Below are 16,501 nucleotides of genomic sequence, written 5' to 3' on the forward strand. Positions count from 1 at the left end.
AATACCATTACAAATCAATGAACATTCCAAGCAATATAAAGTTTAAAATAAATATATTTTCAAAACGCATTTTCTTCCTTAAAAAAATTAACTTTTCACTGCATATGTTTACAAGATTTAGAATTAGGTAAAAAGGAAAGTCTGTCTGACACACAGAAGAATGGTACTTTTCCACTTTCCCTGAAAGGCCAAAAAGAATGACCCAAACTACATTTACTACAAATATGCCCCGAATCCAATGATTTAACTAGTAACTCTGAAATTGTTTCTAAGATTGTGAGCTGAGATAAAAATAAATATGCTCAATATTACAGAGCATAAACGGAACTTCGATTCCTTTCTGAATTCTGGAGATTCTGTTAGGGCTGGGTGTTCTCCCAGAAGGCAATGCAAACCCCTATTTTACCCGTGCAGATATGTCCTCATGTTTTTTATTTAAAATGATTCTGATTGTGTAATGTCCCCAGTGTCAGTCACCCTAGGCTGGTAGATGAACTATAGCACCACTCAATAAGTTTCATGCAACAGTCTAGCTAGACACCCATGAACAAATCACACATGGTCAAAACAAAAATGTCATAAAAATATTTAGTGAAAAGACATATTTTAACTCCCATTTATGGATTAAAAAATACAAATAAAATTTTATATTCAGCTTGTAACTGGCTCAGTACATGGCCTTATTTCCTAAAATCGTAGCATCTTTTGAAAAATTAAATGCAACTTTATACCTTTATTAATAATGTTAATAGAGGTAAATATTTAAACAGTATACTCATCCCTGGGTCTCTTAAAAAAACTGAAAAGTCAGTATAAGTTTAAAATTTTAATATTTATAAATTTAAAAAATTTTACACGTGCTGAATGGTAGCAGTGCTAACATTTTGTGACCATTAAACCAGAAACTCACTGCATGGAGCCTTTTCCTTTGTACAGAGAACCAAATCACAATACCAACCTTTGTAATCTGTCAATAATTGTATGTGGTAAAAGACACCACACCAGGTAGCCCGGGCTCAGGACACACTTGAGGTCACATCCCCGTTAGGTACATAGTGCAGATGCAGTGTTGAATGTCAGGCTAGGAAAATTAGCTGTTAGTACATTCTGACAGCTCCTAAGAGCTGAGAGGCCTAAGAAAACAGACTTAGAAGAAAAGCCAAAAACAAAATCTCTCCACTGCTGGGAAGCCTGGGACCAGGCGAAGAGCAAACCACAGAGGACGAGGGGGACAAAGATAGTTTGCAGTGTGAGCCTCGGGGGGCTAACACACGGGCCTCCCCGCCACCACGTTTCCGCCTTTACAAAGGCTTACGTGTACAGAGCTAGGGGCCAGCAACACATCACCTCATCCGTCCTCTTTAGAACAGAATGGATGCCCATTATTAAGCTTTAATCTTTACCTGAACCAAATACAGTCTTTGGCTAAATATGTCATGGGTTCCCATTATAATCAATCAGGAATACTTCACATTTCTTACATCTAAATTAAATTGTTTAAAGTTCAACGTGAACCATGGCACTCACTGCAAATTAATTTGAGCTCAGCAATATACCTAAAGCTGGACATTTTAAAATTTTAGAAAATCAATTTTTCAAGAATTCTTAGATGCAGTGTTTTCAGAATATAGTTACCAAGTCAGAGAATATCCACCTACATTTTAAAATAATTTAAAACATTATTACATCCTCAAATCAGCTATGTTGTTTTATAGAGGAATTTACAGAAAATTATAATGTTAAGAACTCATATCCAAATCAGTGCCTTATTCTCTGGTTTTGAAAAACCCCTAAGAAGTACTGAGGTTTCGAAACAGTTAATATTTTATTCAGGAGCTAACAATGATAATCATCTGTCAGAGACAGCGAACTTACTAAGGTCTAATGACAACACCTCTAATGACAGAGGTGGCAAACAGAAAGAAGTAAAATTGTAACAGACAAAAATAGTATTTTAAGGGTCCAACTGACACGGTAAATTAAGATACTCAAACTTGAAATCCTTGAAACTGACAACTTGTTCCCTTCAATACTTGAGGGGTTCATACAAGTAGTAACAGAAATGGGAAATATGGTGATAGGAAAAATACGAAGACTTGACATTTTTTGGTAGAAGAGAAAGTTCAACCAAACACAGTAAGGGAAGTTAAATAATGCTGACTGGGGTAAGCATCACAGAGGTGTTTGGTTTTGAAATGCAAACTGTGAAAAAACAGTACTAACCATCTCCTCTGAACAGTGATGTAATATAATTAGAAACACAGTTTACAACGAAGTAAGACTAAATTCTTAAAACCAGTTTGAAAAAAATTCCAAAGCTTTTTTACATAAAAGGTCACACTGTTGAAAACTCACTGCAGTGATGGTTACATGCCACTGTCTCCCAACAGATGAAGAGACAGCAAGGACACTGTCAGATACTGTCTCAGGTGGCCTACCCCCCAGGCAGCCACCCATCCAGGATCACAAATGCAAACCAATCCTTCAAACAGAGCTACAAGAATTAGTTACAGGTGCTGCCACACAAATACAAACTGTGAAGGTACAAAGTCTGCAGAGACTGTGCCTTCAGAAATAAAAGGGCCAAGGAAAATAAAAGCAAGCAAAGACTGAACTGAAAACGGAGGTGATAGGATACTGTGTATGAATAAGAGAAAGTTTATAAAACACAGCATTATAAAAAATCAAATACTCAACAGTGTCCCTTTAACATATATAAAAAGGGGCACAAATAATGTTTTTGTTTTTAAAACTCCTTTGACAACAGTTTTAGCAGTAAAAATCAATTTACTAGAATTAAGCCAGTATTCTTGACACCCACTGGGCCAAAAGCATTAAAACAAAACGCCCCAAAACTGAAAAGCCAACAAACATAGCTGAAGACAAAACTCGACAAAATAAAACAAAAGTCCCAAACTAAACAAATATCCAATCAGGAAAACAAACTGCGAACAACTGAAAAGAGCCTGGCTGTTGCAATTAAGTTGCCTTTCCCACTACCTAAAAACGGTGGTGGCGTTTCCTTCCAGTTTGCCACTAACCAACATTCTGATGATATCTTATGTATTATTTGGTCCAATCTGAAGAAAATCTTGTTTCAATTAAAAGCGGTCTAATGAAAATGCAGGACTGTAATAAAATCTGGGCAAACAGCAAATACATCTGTCTAGATAAAAGATATTAGATACGGACGCCCTTTTTGTTTACCATGGCATTCCTTTCCTACTCATCTTTATTTTCAATAACAACTTGATTACAGTTTTGTCACAGTCAGTGGACCAATCCAGTCGGCTGCGTGTCTTGGTGCCCTTAGGCAAAGGAACAGGGACATATTTAGCTCACAACTGCTGGGCGCTAGGGAGCTGGGAAACATGAAACACCAGAAACAATGCAAACAAAGTGACTACCGCTGCCTCTGACTTCAAGTTCTTTAAGGGAAAGAAGAAGAAATCTAAGAGTAAATGCACTGTCCAAAGTATGTTTAAGAACACAATAATACGTACGCTTCAGAAAGAGTGATACTAGTTTTGCCCTAGATGTCTTTTAAGACTTTTTGCTCCACCTCGGTTATGTTCCTCAGAAAGCCGTGGCTCTAGGCTTTGCTTTCATCTGCGTCCAGCGGCGCCTGCCCAGGCTGGGTGGAATTCAGATGCTCCGTCTGCTTAACTGCAACTGCCAAGAGCATGGAGCTGCCTCACCGCTGTGCAGCCGTGCATGGGGAGGCGCATCCACTCTGTGCAGTCCAGCTGTTACCACCACATTCGGAGGTCAGCCGAGCACACGATGTTAAGGACGGGACGAGAAAGCCCGCCCCTCGGAGGCGCAGTTTCAGAACGCGCCTGTTACTGTGCTGTGTGATTCTGACACTGAAGTGGGCACAGTGTCACGTGCCTGGTGTTTATAAGTTAGCTTTCGTTTCCATAATTTAAGCTGGCACACAGAGTTAAGGGGAGCATGGCAGCAGTACAAAAATCCTGATTAGAAAAATCAAACTACAGGATCTAAAGTGAGTTTTTTAATCTCTTAAATTAAAGTTACGTGGCTCCTGTGAAATGAGTATAACACCCACTCTAGAATAACTACTGCCCTAATGTCCCAATATGTGTGAGAGTCTATATGAATCAGTAATTCACACCCTTTAAAATAGTTATTGCTTAAGCAAGCCATTCAGAGCAAATTATTAGCCATGGGCTACGTGGCTGGACAGAAACATACTCAGAAAGTTACACTACATCTGAATGAGCCTTTCACTTCACCCATAAAACCACATAAATACACACAATCAAGAGGGCCCCACGTTCACAGCAGCTAGCACCCTAACCCGACTCTGAAGCAGCAAGACTGGATTTCTTACTAAACAAATCTGCTTTGTGTAATTCCTTCTTAAAATTAAGGCAATGAAATGGCTACAGTTCCTAAAGTTCTTCTTATGGAACAAAAATATACATGTATTTTCCTCCTCAAGTTCAGGCATCAGAGTAGGTTCACAAAACCTGCAATTACCAGGCTGCTGTGACACAAGACAGACAGGGAGAGCGTGGTAACAGGAAGCCAGACACCTGGCGGTGCCCTTCCCCCTGCCCAGTCCCCTCCCCCTCCGCAAAGGGAGGGCTGGGCAAGCACGCCCCTCTAGACGCTTTCCGGCCTTCTGCACTGACTGAAAACGGCAGGGGTGGCAGGGGAGAGGCGCTTATCAAAACCAGGAATCCAAGGTCCGACAAACAAATGCTGACTCTGAGGGTCTGTCTACAGGTGGGCCCAGGAATCTGTCTTTTCAACCAGCTCCTCAGTGACGCAGATGAGCAGATATCCAGCTGGTATCTGATAATGAAAACGCTAAACTTTGGGTAGCCACCTAATGCTGTGATAAAGAGGGAAAAGGCACTGAATACGTATTTCATGGTGCCCATATCTCTTTGCACATATGTGGAATTTCATTTTGAGAATCTGAAATCACCATTCAAAAGCTACAAGACCTACGACGGACTGAGGGTAATGCTTCCCTGCACCACACAGTGCCCTGCCAGGCTCCCAAAATCCAAACGGCCAACGAACTGACAAAAAGGACAAGACTCAAGTCAACTGTTAGCAATTCAGTGCACTTTGCAGGAAGGATCTGATTAAGCATAAAGCTCTGTTGTTTATTTTACACAAAGGAGACCACCAACATTTGCCATAAACTCTTCTAAACTCTTCAGGAAGGCCATCTTCTGCTTCCGGTCCAGCACAGGGGGCGTGCTGCTTGCAGTGAGCTTGTTGAAGGCGTCTGCTAATCTCTGGTAAATAACTGGGTCTTGCTGACTTGACAGTAATGTTTCAACCAGTTCAGAATATTCCGCCTGTTGAAGAGATAAGTACACATAAGAACACGCACCTTCCTCCAATACCACACGAAATACAAAGTAGTGGGCTATGGGGGTCCCAAAGGCAGGGTCTGACAGCTCTTTTGAATATTTAACATTTACTAAAAGTTTACTGTCATCTAGGTACTGTTCCAAGCTTTCCATTAGTAACTCACTGTTTTATAACAACCGTGTGAGGAAGATATCGTTTATATCCCTGTTTTACACACCAAAGTTCTTCCACACAGTGAGATCACACAACCTACCCAAGAGCACAGGCCTCTGAGCAAGAACCGGCCACGCGGCGCCAGAACCCGTACGACCGCCTGCCTTGTCACGCCGCCTCTTCCTTCTGTGTTTCCAAAGCACTTTTTTTTGCATTTTACGACAGATTCTTAGTACGACAGACTTACGGTAGATTCTCAGGCCCTAAGTCTGCAAGCTGACTCTCAGATTTCCTGGAGGTTTACACAGATGTCTTGCCCACACGGCGGCAGCCACGACACGGCAGATGCGCACACGTGCAGATGGGGGCTGCGTGGGAGGTGGCGAGGGGCGGAAGGGAGCGCTGTGCAGAGGGGCTCCCCGAGAAAGGGGCTCAGCGACACGGAACAGTAGGGCATGGCTGGAGTTTTCCTTGGTTTACTGCCCTGCATGTAAAGCCTTACACAGAGGAGAGGGTGTGGGGTTAAGGGGAACGGAACCAGGGCAGCTCTCAAAGCTAAGCTCTCATGAGAAAAGCAGGCCTGTCACTCTTCCTCACTAGCTTCCTGGGATGTCATGATAGACGCAAATGGGGAAACCAGATGTTAACTCCATTTGGAAAAGAGTAGTAAGGCACGCCCCCACCGCACGAGTCCAGGGGGCCACGCTAGCTGCCCTTCCCAGAGGCAGGCCTGCGCATGGAGATAAGTATAAACTCAAGTCCCCCCCACCCACCGCGCCCCCTGCCTGAGAAATGGCAGTGCCTCCAGGGCCAGCCCAGCCCCAGTCCCTGATCCCTTGTCTACAACGTGCGCCCAGGTTTTTAAAAGGACATCAGAGGGGCTTTCCTGGTGGCGCAGCGGTTGAGAGTCCGCCTGCCGATGCAGGGGACACGGGTTCGTGCCCCGGTCCGGGAAGATCCCACATGCCGCGGAGCGGCTGGGCCCGTGAGCCATGGCCACTGAGCCTGCGGGTCCGGAGCCTGTGCTCCGCAACAGGAGAGGCCACAACAGTGAGAGGCCCGTGTACCGCAAAAAAAAAAAAAAAAGACATCAGAACGCAACGGCTTATGTATGCAGAGCAAGGAGGTCCACCCCCAAGAAGGGCACCATCCGCAGAAGGCAGTATCCAGGGCAGAGGCAAGAGATGAGCCCAGAGCCGCCCCACCTGGGGCGCAGGTGCTGCAGGAAGGGGGTCTTTAAGTAGCATGCAAGACTCCTCAAAATCCTCCCTTTTTAAAAGAAGGGAAATAAAATCAAACCCTGCGTACCAGTCACAGCAACAGCAAATGCTACAGCCTCTATACTGAAGGGAAAAAAAAAAAAAAAGCTGCTCTGGCCGATGACTTGGTCACGTTGGGTTGTGTGCCTGTGCGTGGGGAGGAGTGGTGGGGGTACAGACTGGAAACCGAGGCAGCTGAGGGCCCGACACGGCTCTTCTCGCACACCTGATGGGCACCCTCCACAGGGACAGGGAGGGACAGGCAAGCCAGCCTAACTCTCCTTCTGCTATAGCCCCCGTCACGGAGTGCTGCAGAGGCTTTCCAGGCTCCAACCAACCACAGTTTTCCAGACTGCGCTACGAAATAACACACTGCGGCTTTCCATGCTTTCTGAAGGCAGACTCGTCGGGGTCCCCAGGTTTATCCATCTTGATTCCTTGCAAAGCTGTGAGTTCCTCAAGGACAGAGACTGTGTCTCCGTTACTTTGTCCTGAGTCCTGGTTCCCAGCACAGCTGTGTAAGGACAAGCTTTAGGGCAGCGATAGACATAAAGGACGGTTCATAACAGTGGAGAAGGGAAAGTAGTTGCTCTTAACAGCTTGTCAGATAGACGCAACATTAAAAGTTAGAGCTGCCGAGAGTGCGAAGAGACACAGCCTTGGGCCTCCCTGGTGGTGCAGTGGTTAAGAATCCGCCTGCCAATGCAGGGGACACGGGTTCGAGCCCTGGTCTGGGAAGATCCCACATGCCGCAGAGCAACTAAGCCCGTGCGTCACAACTACTGAGCCTGCGATCTAGAGCCTGCGAGCCACAACTACTGAAGCTTGCGCGCCTAGAGCCCGTGCTCTGCAACAAGAGAAGCCACCGCAGTGAGAAGCCCACGCACTGCAACGAAGAGTAGCCCCCCGCTCGCCGCAACTAGAGGAAGCCTGCGCGCAGCAATGAAGACCCAACACAGCCAAAAATAAATAAAAAAGAAAAGAAATACAGCCTCACTGAATGGTGCGGAAGCACCGAGGCACAGACCCTCTGAGGACTGAGGGACAAACGGCCCATCTGTCTGAAAATCCCCTCACTACACAGAGCGAGGGGCCCGGGGAGGCGCGTCCAGTACCTGATGCAAGCACACCAGCGTGTAGAACGCCTCGCCAGCCGCGGTGGTCATTTCTGTGTTGTGCTTTTGCAAAACCAGCATATCAAACACCAGCTGAAAGTACACAGTAACACCTCTCAATAAAGACACATGATGACCATATAACCCTCCAGCCGCTCCCCATTGCGAAAGGGAAAAAGGAGGACAAAGAGGTTATTCTTCTTTATTAAACAAATCTGAAAAGTAAAGAAAATGGTTTTTAAAAAATCCAAGGATAACATGAAGATGTTATTGCTTGCTGTGGTGTACGAAATAATCAAATTATCAAATTCCATGTTATATTCACCACGTAAAATTTCAGGAACACAAAATAACCGTGGAGGATAACGTATCCAAGAAAGCTGATCTCCAAAAACTGCAGTGAACAGAAAGGCATGATCTCCTCGTGGATGAAGGTGCTGCCCCCTGGAGGGAAGACCCCCCCCCCCCGCCCTCCCCGGGCAATGACTGCACCCAAACATCTCACCTTGAGGAAGTGCCGTGTTGCCAGGAAAAGTGGCGAGTCTGTCTCCTGTGCTTTTGCACACTGTTCAGCTAACGGGGTCAAAGCTTCCAGGCACAGCTGGCAAACCTCCGAACTCATTCTGATCACGAAGGTCAAAGAACAAACTAGAGATACTTGACTTACAGAAGATAAACAATTAAAGCTATTATCCAATGGATGGCTGTTTCTAGAAGGTGAGTACGTCGGTGAGTCTTTACTGAGCTAGGTGAGGACAGGAGAGTCCCAGTGTTTCCAAGATTATCCGTATGTGTCTGGGGCCCAGGATTGGAGCTTTGTGTGTGTTCTGACTGTGATGCACACAACCAAGTGGCAAAGATCAGAGACGCGGCAACAGGATGTGGCACTACTACCTGGGCTCCATGAGACAGTGACTTTGGGGCCCGGGGCCGAATGCCTCTGGGTCTGTGAAAGGAGGACGAGGGGGCAGGTTAATGAAAGAAACACAGAAGTAGGGCAGCTATAGGCATGACTGCTTTTTAAAGAAATAAGACTGAACCACAAAAGAAAAACTACAAATTTTGAAAACTTTTCTTCTAGCAACCTCTTTTTCCCTAGTGACAAGTGATCACGATGTTCACTCAAAGGATATGACGTCATTCCTAGTTCCAACGAGTACATCAGACTTTTAAAAAGATCTTCAGGAAGCTGTGGTATTTTTTCAGGAAAAATCTCACAGATAAATGTGATTAATTTGTAGTATTGATTACAAAGGGTTGGAAACTGAAAAAGAAATATTAAATATTTAGATGTTTAATGATATCTAACTTGTTTTCATTAATGGAATAAAGTAATAACCATCAAGCTTCTAAGTATAATGATTTGTTTAAAACATATACAGGATACAGAAAACATAAAGACCTAATTAAATGTAAAAGTGAGTTACAAGAACGGGAACACTTTAGTAACTAATATGAAAGTAACACGTAGCAGAAACAGTCATCTTCTGGATAGTTACCAAAGCCATAGCCAATTCCAGATATTCTATGTTTACCTTGGAAAAGTGAACAAAGCAGCCAAATCTCAAATGACTAAATGGCCTGTGAATAAAAGCATTTGCATTCAAGCATGTGGAAAAATACAAGAACGTAATACAAACTGTTAAAATCAGGATTAGAACGGAGTATTCAGCCTTGCACACTTCCAACATCTATTTACTGGTTGCACAGTCCTGGAGAACTGAGGTAAAAAGCAGGTAATCTACAGCTAGCCTCATTTAAGAAAATACACATCTAAATGTCTAATGGTTTATTTGATGAATAAACACCAAAAAACAAAAGAACCCGAAAAGCAAATCAATACACAGAGCTTCCTAAACTTCCCACCCTGCTGGCTGCTTTCCGCAGAGACACTTCTCCAGGAGGGACAAGCCTACAGTCGCAGCCGCGTGCTGGGAACCTAACAGCTCTCACTCTGACCCTCAACTGCACAGGCCCCTCCCAGCCCTGCTTCCTCCCCAGGCCCCTCCCTCTGCCCCTCTATTTTGTCCACCTCACTCTTCCTCTCCAACCTCCCACCTCCTGACAACGCAGAAGACACCCTCCCTCGATGGTACTCAGAGTGGGAGAAAGGTCAGCCTCATCACCACCACACCCTTGACATCAACCAGTGAGAGAAACCAAGGCCCAGTACAGTCAGAACGTATGGAACTTGACCAGCTGTGTGAGCCCTGGTTTCTTACCATTCCACTTCTCCACGGAGCGGCTGGGAAATGCCTTCTGTTGCCCAAACCCTCAGCCTGAGAATGATGTTGGGAAAGCACCAGAGAAATACACTACACATGAAACTTCCTGTATTTGCTGAACGACAAATGACGAGGGAATCAAAACCGCGAACATCGGCACTTGGGTTCTAGAAGAACCAGCCTTTCCCTGACACTGAGGGATCAGTGAGTGCAGGGCTTCAGGGAAGGCATGGGTGTGAAGGACACAGGACAGCCACACAAACACTTTATTTCCACACACACTTAACAGATGAGTAGGTACTGGCCCTCTTAATTAAATCGGACGTGTATTCGTGCCTGAAATATCTTGAACCTTCGAGTTCAAGCATATGCGGTTTTAACGTTCACATTCCTTTCTTCACTTACCTTCAAGAGGTCCTGTGACATCAAGGGCAGAATCAGGTTCACTCCATATAACACAACATCGGCTGCCGACACAGATCTGTTTGCTGCTGGCCCAGGCTCCTGACCCCTAAACACTTCATCTATAAAGTGAGAACAACGCAGTCTTACAGCTGTAACATCAATAAACCTACGAAGGTGGGTATGTTCTCCTGCATGAAAGTGAAAGCGGAGTCAAGCCCCCAAGACGAAATAAATCTATAAGAGGATAATACACCCTTTTGTGTTGTCCTGTTTAGGGTCTGAATACTGGACGCAGATATTGTGTTTACATTATCATTCTACGACGATGAAAGTAAAACTAACGCTTAATCAATGCTTTTTGAAAAGTAAAGTTGACCCCACTGACACATTGGTCATACTATGAGTTAAATAATTTCCACAGTACTATTCACTTTTCTCCTAGGTGTGTGGGATTTTTCTAAGCTGGAAAGGAATGGGGGGAGATATAGGAATTAAATATTGCATAAAAAAAGAAAGTTTTTTTTAAAAAGCTACTAATATGACAAAGGATTATTACCCTTAATCCATAAAGGAGGCATATAAATTACTCAGAATCTTAAAACCTTAACAGATAAAGGACCAAAATCCACAAACAAACACCTAACAAAACCATAAGCCCAATGAAAAAAAACAAGTTCGATCCAATCATTAAGCAAGCAATACAAAGTTTTTGAAGGTACTACTTCTGATTCATTAGATTACAAGTGACTTCTGAATGATAACATGTAAATGGTGGTGAGGATACAGTGTGATAGTTACCCTCAAAAGCAATATAATAAGAAACTTTTGAGCGCTGTATATAGTAAGGATATAAACATAAATTTAGACAGTGATTCATCCACAGAAGTAATTAGTTTATCACTGTAACAGCAAAGTTGTAAATACTCCAGATGTCCTGTATTACAAAAACAGGGTTAGGTTCCAAAATGTGGATTACCACGCAGCCATCAAAAAGTCATGAAAAATTTTAATGACAAGGAAGAGGCTAATGATACATTAATGAAAAAGACAGAATATAAAATTATATTTGGAGCATAATCACAAAAAAATTATACAAAATAACCAAAAGGGAAATTAACAAAATGCAATTACTCTGGATTATGTCAAAGCATGGGTGATTTTTCTGTCCCTGTACTTCAAGTGTTTTCTATTATGAGTGTATTTACTTTGAGAACAAGGGGGAAAAAAAGGACAAAATGTGGTAAAAAAGCACTTCTACTTAAAAACCACGTTTTCAGCCTAATTTTGTACTTTTCTCCAAGAGCCTCAGTTCCAGCTGCAAGAATCCCATTTTCCAAAGCCGGGCATGGCGAGCCTGGATCCACCCAGTAGGAAGCCTGGGCCTGCTGGGCCGGGGCCATGGCAGGCTGGCCACCGCCGCTGGGTCTGCTCGAGAGACGGCTCCTGGCCTGGGTTGTGGGACTCAGCTCTGCAGCCACGGGCTCTGCCAGGGGCTCAAGAATGTCGTGCAGAGGCTCATTTTCAGTTATGCTTTTATATCTCACCTGGTATGTTAATGTTATTTCATAATATTTAAAATATTTTCTCTTATCTCACCTATTATCTGTATTTTATTTTTTTAATAATTACTTAAAAATATTCTCTCCCTTTTTACCATCTGTTTTATCTGTTGCTTGATCATTTCCTATTTTAATTGTCTTCATCTTCTTTTTTCCAGACCTCAACCCTATCCACCTTATTCTATTCTTTTTACCCTTATTTTGTACTTTCAATCTTGAGCATTTTGGCCTCAATTTCTTTTCTAACATTGTATTACGATTTCAATCCTTCTGCTTTTTTCTTTTGAAAACCTGCCCGTCCACACTTACCCATACTGTTTACTCCACAGCTCACTCCCAGGGGAGCCTGAGAGGGCTTCTGTCCCCTCCAGATGCCCTTCATACAAAGCTCTCCCATCCCTCTCAGTATCAGTTCTTAACTGAGTCAGTTCATCAGGGTACAGGGCTCTTATCCTGGTCCTTACATCCCTGGGAAGTCTACAAATCAACTAACACGGCATGTGAACCTCAGCGGGTCATGTAACATACACCCTTCAAGGCAAAGGCTCAGAACAACTTGAGGCCTCAGAGGCACATCTGATCTAGAAAAGGTGAAGCAACCCCGGCCTGAAGGAATCAAAGTCTGGGACCGACACGCGCACGAGTGGCTGGGCCTGGAAACAGCGGCAGCGGACGCCCTTCACCTGGTGCCCTGTCAGCTGCCCAGGGCAGTAAAGCTCCTGGGCTGAAGCTGACGGTACCTGGCACAGGGCAGCTCTGCCAGAAACCTCTGCTGAGTGAACCAGTGGAGGGAACAGAGAAGAACACGTCCAGTGTCAGGTGTGCTGAGCGCAGGGGGCAAGAAGGGGTCGGAGGAAGGAGGGGCAGCAGCACCCGCTGCCTGCGGGCAGCTCAGCCCGGGGAGGAGACGTGGACAGCACATCTTCCCCGTGGAGCTGGAGGCCCCTGTGTCCTGAGGCAAGGCAGGCGGTGGGCAAGAGGTGCTGAAGGAGAGCTGCGGACACGCGGGGCTCCGGGCACCCGGACACGCCCGCCTGTGACCACAGCGGTGACGAGAACGGCAACGGCAGGCACCGGAGGTTCCTGCCGGCACATCGTGAACAGTTTGGCAGGCACCGATTGTCACAGCCCCTGTAACAGCAAGGGAGGCCCAGGAAGGCAACAGACTCTGCAAGGTCATGCTGCTGGGGAGCCCCAGGTTAGGGCTTTGGAGTGTCGCCTGTCAGCCCCCAAGTCCAGTGGCTCCCAGGCTGCAGTGGGCACAGGGCTGGGGCTTCCTCAGAGGACACGGAGGGGGAACTCGTCAGTAAAGCGAGCTCTGACACTGGCCTCTGAAGTCAGACGCTGGGGTGCGCGAGCTGCACACCTGCAGGCAAGTGGTGTAAACTCCTGGGCCTGTTTCCTGGCCTCTAAAACGCGTGCACCAGTGGCACCAGACTCATGCTGCCATGACAGGGACAGTGCCCGGCACTGGCTAGGAGCCTGGGACAGGGAAGACACCAGCACTTTCATCTCTACCAGAGGAAGGCCAGGCACACAGGGCTGTTGGTCCCGCCCTGCCCGTGGCCGCGGGGACCGGCTGGCTTCCGCCTGTTCTGTAAATGGGGCCTCCTCGTGAGACGTCACATACCGCAAGCACTGCTTCGCTCGGACAGAAGCAAGCGCAGGCCTAGAGGCCGAGCGCGGGCGCGCCTACCTGTGTCGCTGAAGTCTATGAACTCCTTGGACAGGAGGTTGGTGAGGAGCTCCATGATGAGCAGCAGGTCCTGGTACTGCTCCTCCTCCTCCGCGGGGGCGTCGGCCCGCTGCCGCCCCACATTGTTCCTGGAGTACACGCGCAGCAGGGTGAGGCATGCCTCGTACAGGTTCATGGCTTTGGACTGGGAAAAAGCAGGCAGAGGTCAGGCTGCTGGGGGAGCCTGGCTGGGGAACATAAACACTACAGAAGCCCAAGATGTAATCCAATAAATTTACTCTGAATCCCAACAGCAGCTCTAACGCTTGTCGTAAACTACATTACAGCACTGACAAAAATGAGAAAGCATAAAGATTACGGTTATATTTAAAACATTAGTTTTCTAACAATAAAATTTGACACTCTTTTTGTGTGCATTAGATTGTGCCTACTAGAAAGACAATACAATTTTGGCAACAGAACCGCTTTACTCCTGCTCTTTAACTTCTTGTACGACGTGGATTACTTTAAGCTGTAGAATGGTTTAAGGTGCAGAAGCACAGAGCACCAAGCATTAGAATAAAGGGCACTGGCCTGAGCTCTGAACGGTGCACCTGTGACGCCTTTTGTAACACTGACCAAATGTAACCTCACTTTTAAGCCGGCTCCTTTGATCTACAACAACAACAAACACACAAATCACGAACATCCTTGCTGACTGAATATAAAAGAACTTAGTGTATCTGAACATTCATCTGACTTACAAAACAAAGATGCAAACTGCCACTTAAAATGCTAAGTCCTAGGGTTCTACCACAGAGCAATTTATTAACATTTTCTACCATAATCCATTTGTTTTATCAAATATTCCTCATGTGAATGAGTTTGACAGAGTAACATATTAGCCCAAAGAAATGCCTCATTATTAACATTTTTAGGGCAAGAATTTACATTCATTCAATATGCCTTCCTCTGAACTCTGAGTTCTTTTGGAGGTATAGAAATATTATTTCAAATAACGTTCATTTAATCTGAAGCAAAGTATCTATCATTTTGTTATAGCTATCAGGAGTTTTGATCTGGAAGGGATCAAAGTAGACCGTGCTCACCTCTCCAAGATAGCATATCTGCTTATGTGCAACTTCAACAAAAACTTCTATGATGAGATTGACAGTCTCGGGGGTATTTTTGTAAACTTCCATCAATCCAATGCAATTGGTAAGGAAGTCCATTAAAAAGTTGAAAAGAATGGCTACATTGTCAACCTGGGTAGCCTCAGCAATGCCACACAGGGCCTCCAGCGTGGCAGTGATCTCCTGCTTCACCTCCTCCTGCTGGCACATCTGCGGAAAGTTCTCCTGGTTTATCACTCTTAAGAATCGCTGCTGAAGAGGCTGAAGAACCTACAAAAATAAAGCGTGAATTTTTTAAAAGTCTGATTTACATGCTTAGTTTCTTCAACTTGGGTAAATATTTACTTTCCAAAACATTTCTAATTGTTGGAGGCAAAAAAGCACAAAAAACAAAAAAATACCTGAACCACATGTTACAAGCCCCACTTTGAAGGGGATCCTAACTTCTGGCAAACAAATAAATAACATAGCACGTGCAAAGGTGCTCATATCACCAGTCAACAGGAAAACGGAAATGAAAACCACAATGAGATATCACCTCACATCTATCAGAATGGCCATCAAAAAGACAAGAAATAACAAGTGCTGGCGAGGGTGTGGAGGAAAGGGAACCCTCGTACACTGTTGGTGGGAACTCAAATTGGTACGGCCACTTTGAAAACAGTACGGATGTTCCTCAAAAAATTAAATAGAATTACCATAGGATCCAGCAATTACACCTCGCATATTTATCTGAAAAAGTGAAAACACTAATTCGAAAAGATACACGCACCCCTATGTTCATAGCAGCACTATTTACAATAGCCAGGACACGGAAGCAACCCAAGTGTCCATCGACAGATGAATGGATAAAGGAGATGTGGTACATATATACAATGGAATATTACTCAGCCATAAAAAGCAAGGAAATCGTGCCACTCATGAAAGCATGGATGGATCTTGAGGGCATTATGCTAAGTAAAGTAAGTCAGACAGAGAAAGACAAATACTGTACGATCTCACTTATACGTGGAATCGAGGAGGGAGGAAGACAAAGATAAAAACTTTCAGTTACAGGATTAATAAGTCCTGGGGGGCTTCCCTGGTGGTGCAGTGGTTGAGAGTCTGCCTGCCGATGCAGGGGACGCGGGTTCGTGCCCCGGTCCGGGAAGATCCCACAAGCCGCGGAGCGGCTGGGCCCGTGAGCCATGGCCGCTGAGCCTGCGCGTCCGGAGCCTGTGCTCCGCAACGGGAGAGGCCACAACAGTGAGAGGCCTGCGAACCGCAAAAAAAAAAAAAAAAAAAGTCCTGGGGATGTAACGTACATCATGATGACTATATGAGATGTAGGAAAGTGAAGAGAGGAGATCAGAGAGTTCTCATCTCAAGGAAAAAAATGCTCCTTAATTATTTTTTTTTCTTTTACTTTTTTTGGTATCTGTGAGATGACAGATGCTGTCCGTGTCACAATATATGTAAGTCAAACCATTATGCTGTACACCTTAAAGTTATACAATGATGTATGTCAATTCCATCTCAGTAAAACTGAAAAAAAGAAATTATTACTTATGGAAAAAATATAAGTGCATGCTATCATCATACTTCCTTAGGTAATTTAAGTTCAAAAGAAGAAAAAAAAAGAC

The 16,501-nt window shown here is 44.8% G+C and overlaps 1 protein-coding gene across 1 annotated transcript in view; it reads right to left on the reverse strand.

The window, feature by feature from the left end:
• Positions 1–584: 584 nt before the first annotated feature.
• The window catches only part of XPO4 (exportin 4), a 103,627-nt gene continuing 87,710 nt past the window's right edge, over positions 585–16,501 (reverse strand). Inside the window, exons 17-23 of the mRNA XM_082859723.1 lie at positions 14,856–15,149; positions 13,768–13,951; positions 10,513–10,631; positions 9,015–9,146; positions 8,388–8,504; positions 7,883–7,975; positions 585–5,339 (exon numbers count right to left, since the gene is read on the reverse strand). Of these exons, the coding sequence (XP_082715849.1) occupies positions 5,142–5,339; positions 7,883–7,975; positions 8,388–8,504; positions 9,015–9,146; positions 10,513–10,631; positions 13,768–13,951; positions 14,856–15,149 (1,137 nt within the window). The 3' untranslated portion in view covers positions 585–5,141. The remainder of the gene's footprint in view (positions 5,340–7,882; positions 7,976–8,387; positions 8,505–9,014; positions 9,147–10,512; positions 10,632–13,767; positions 13,952–14,855; positions 15,150–16,501) is intronic.

The sequence above is a fragment of the Leucopleurus acutus genome (assembly GCF_964270905.1).
Source record: "Leucopleurus acutus genome assembly, chromosome: 18".
Classification (NCBI taxonomy): domain Eukaryota; kingdom Metazoa; phylum Chordata; class Mammalia; order Artiodactyla; family Delphinidae; genus Leucopleurus; species Leucopleurus acutus.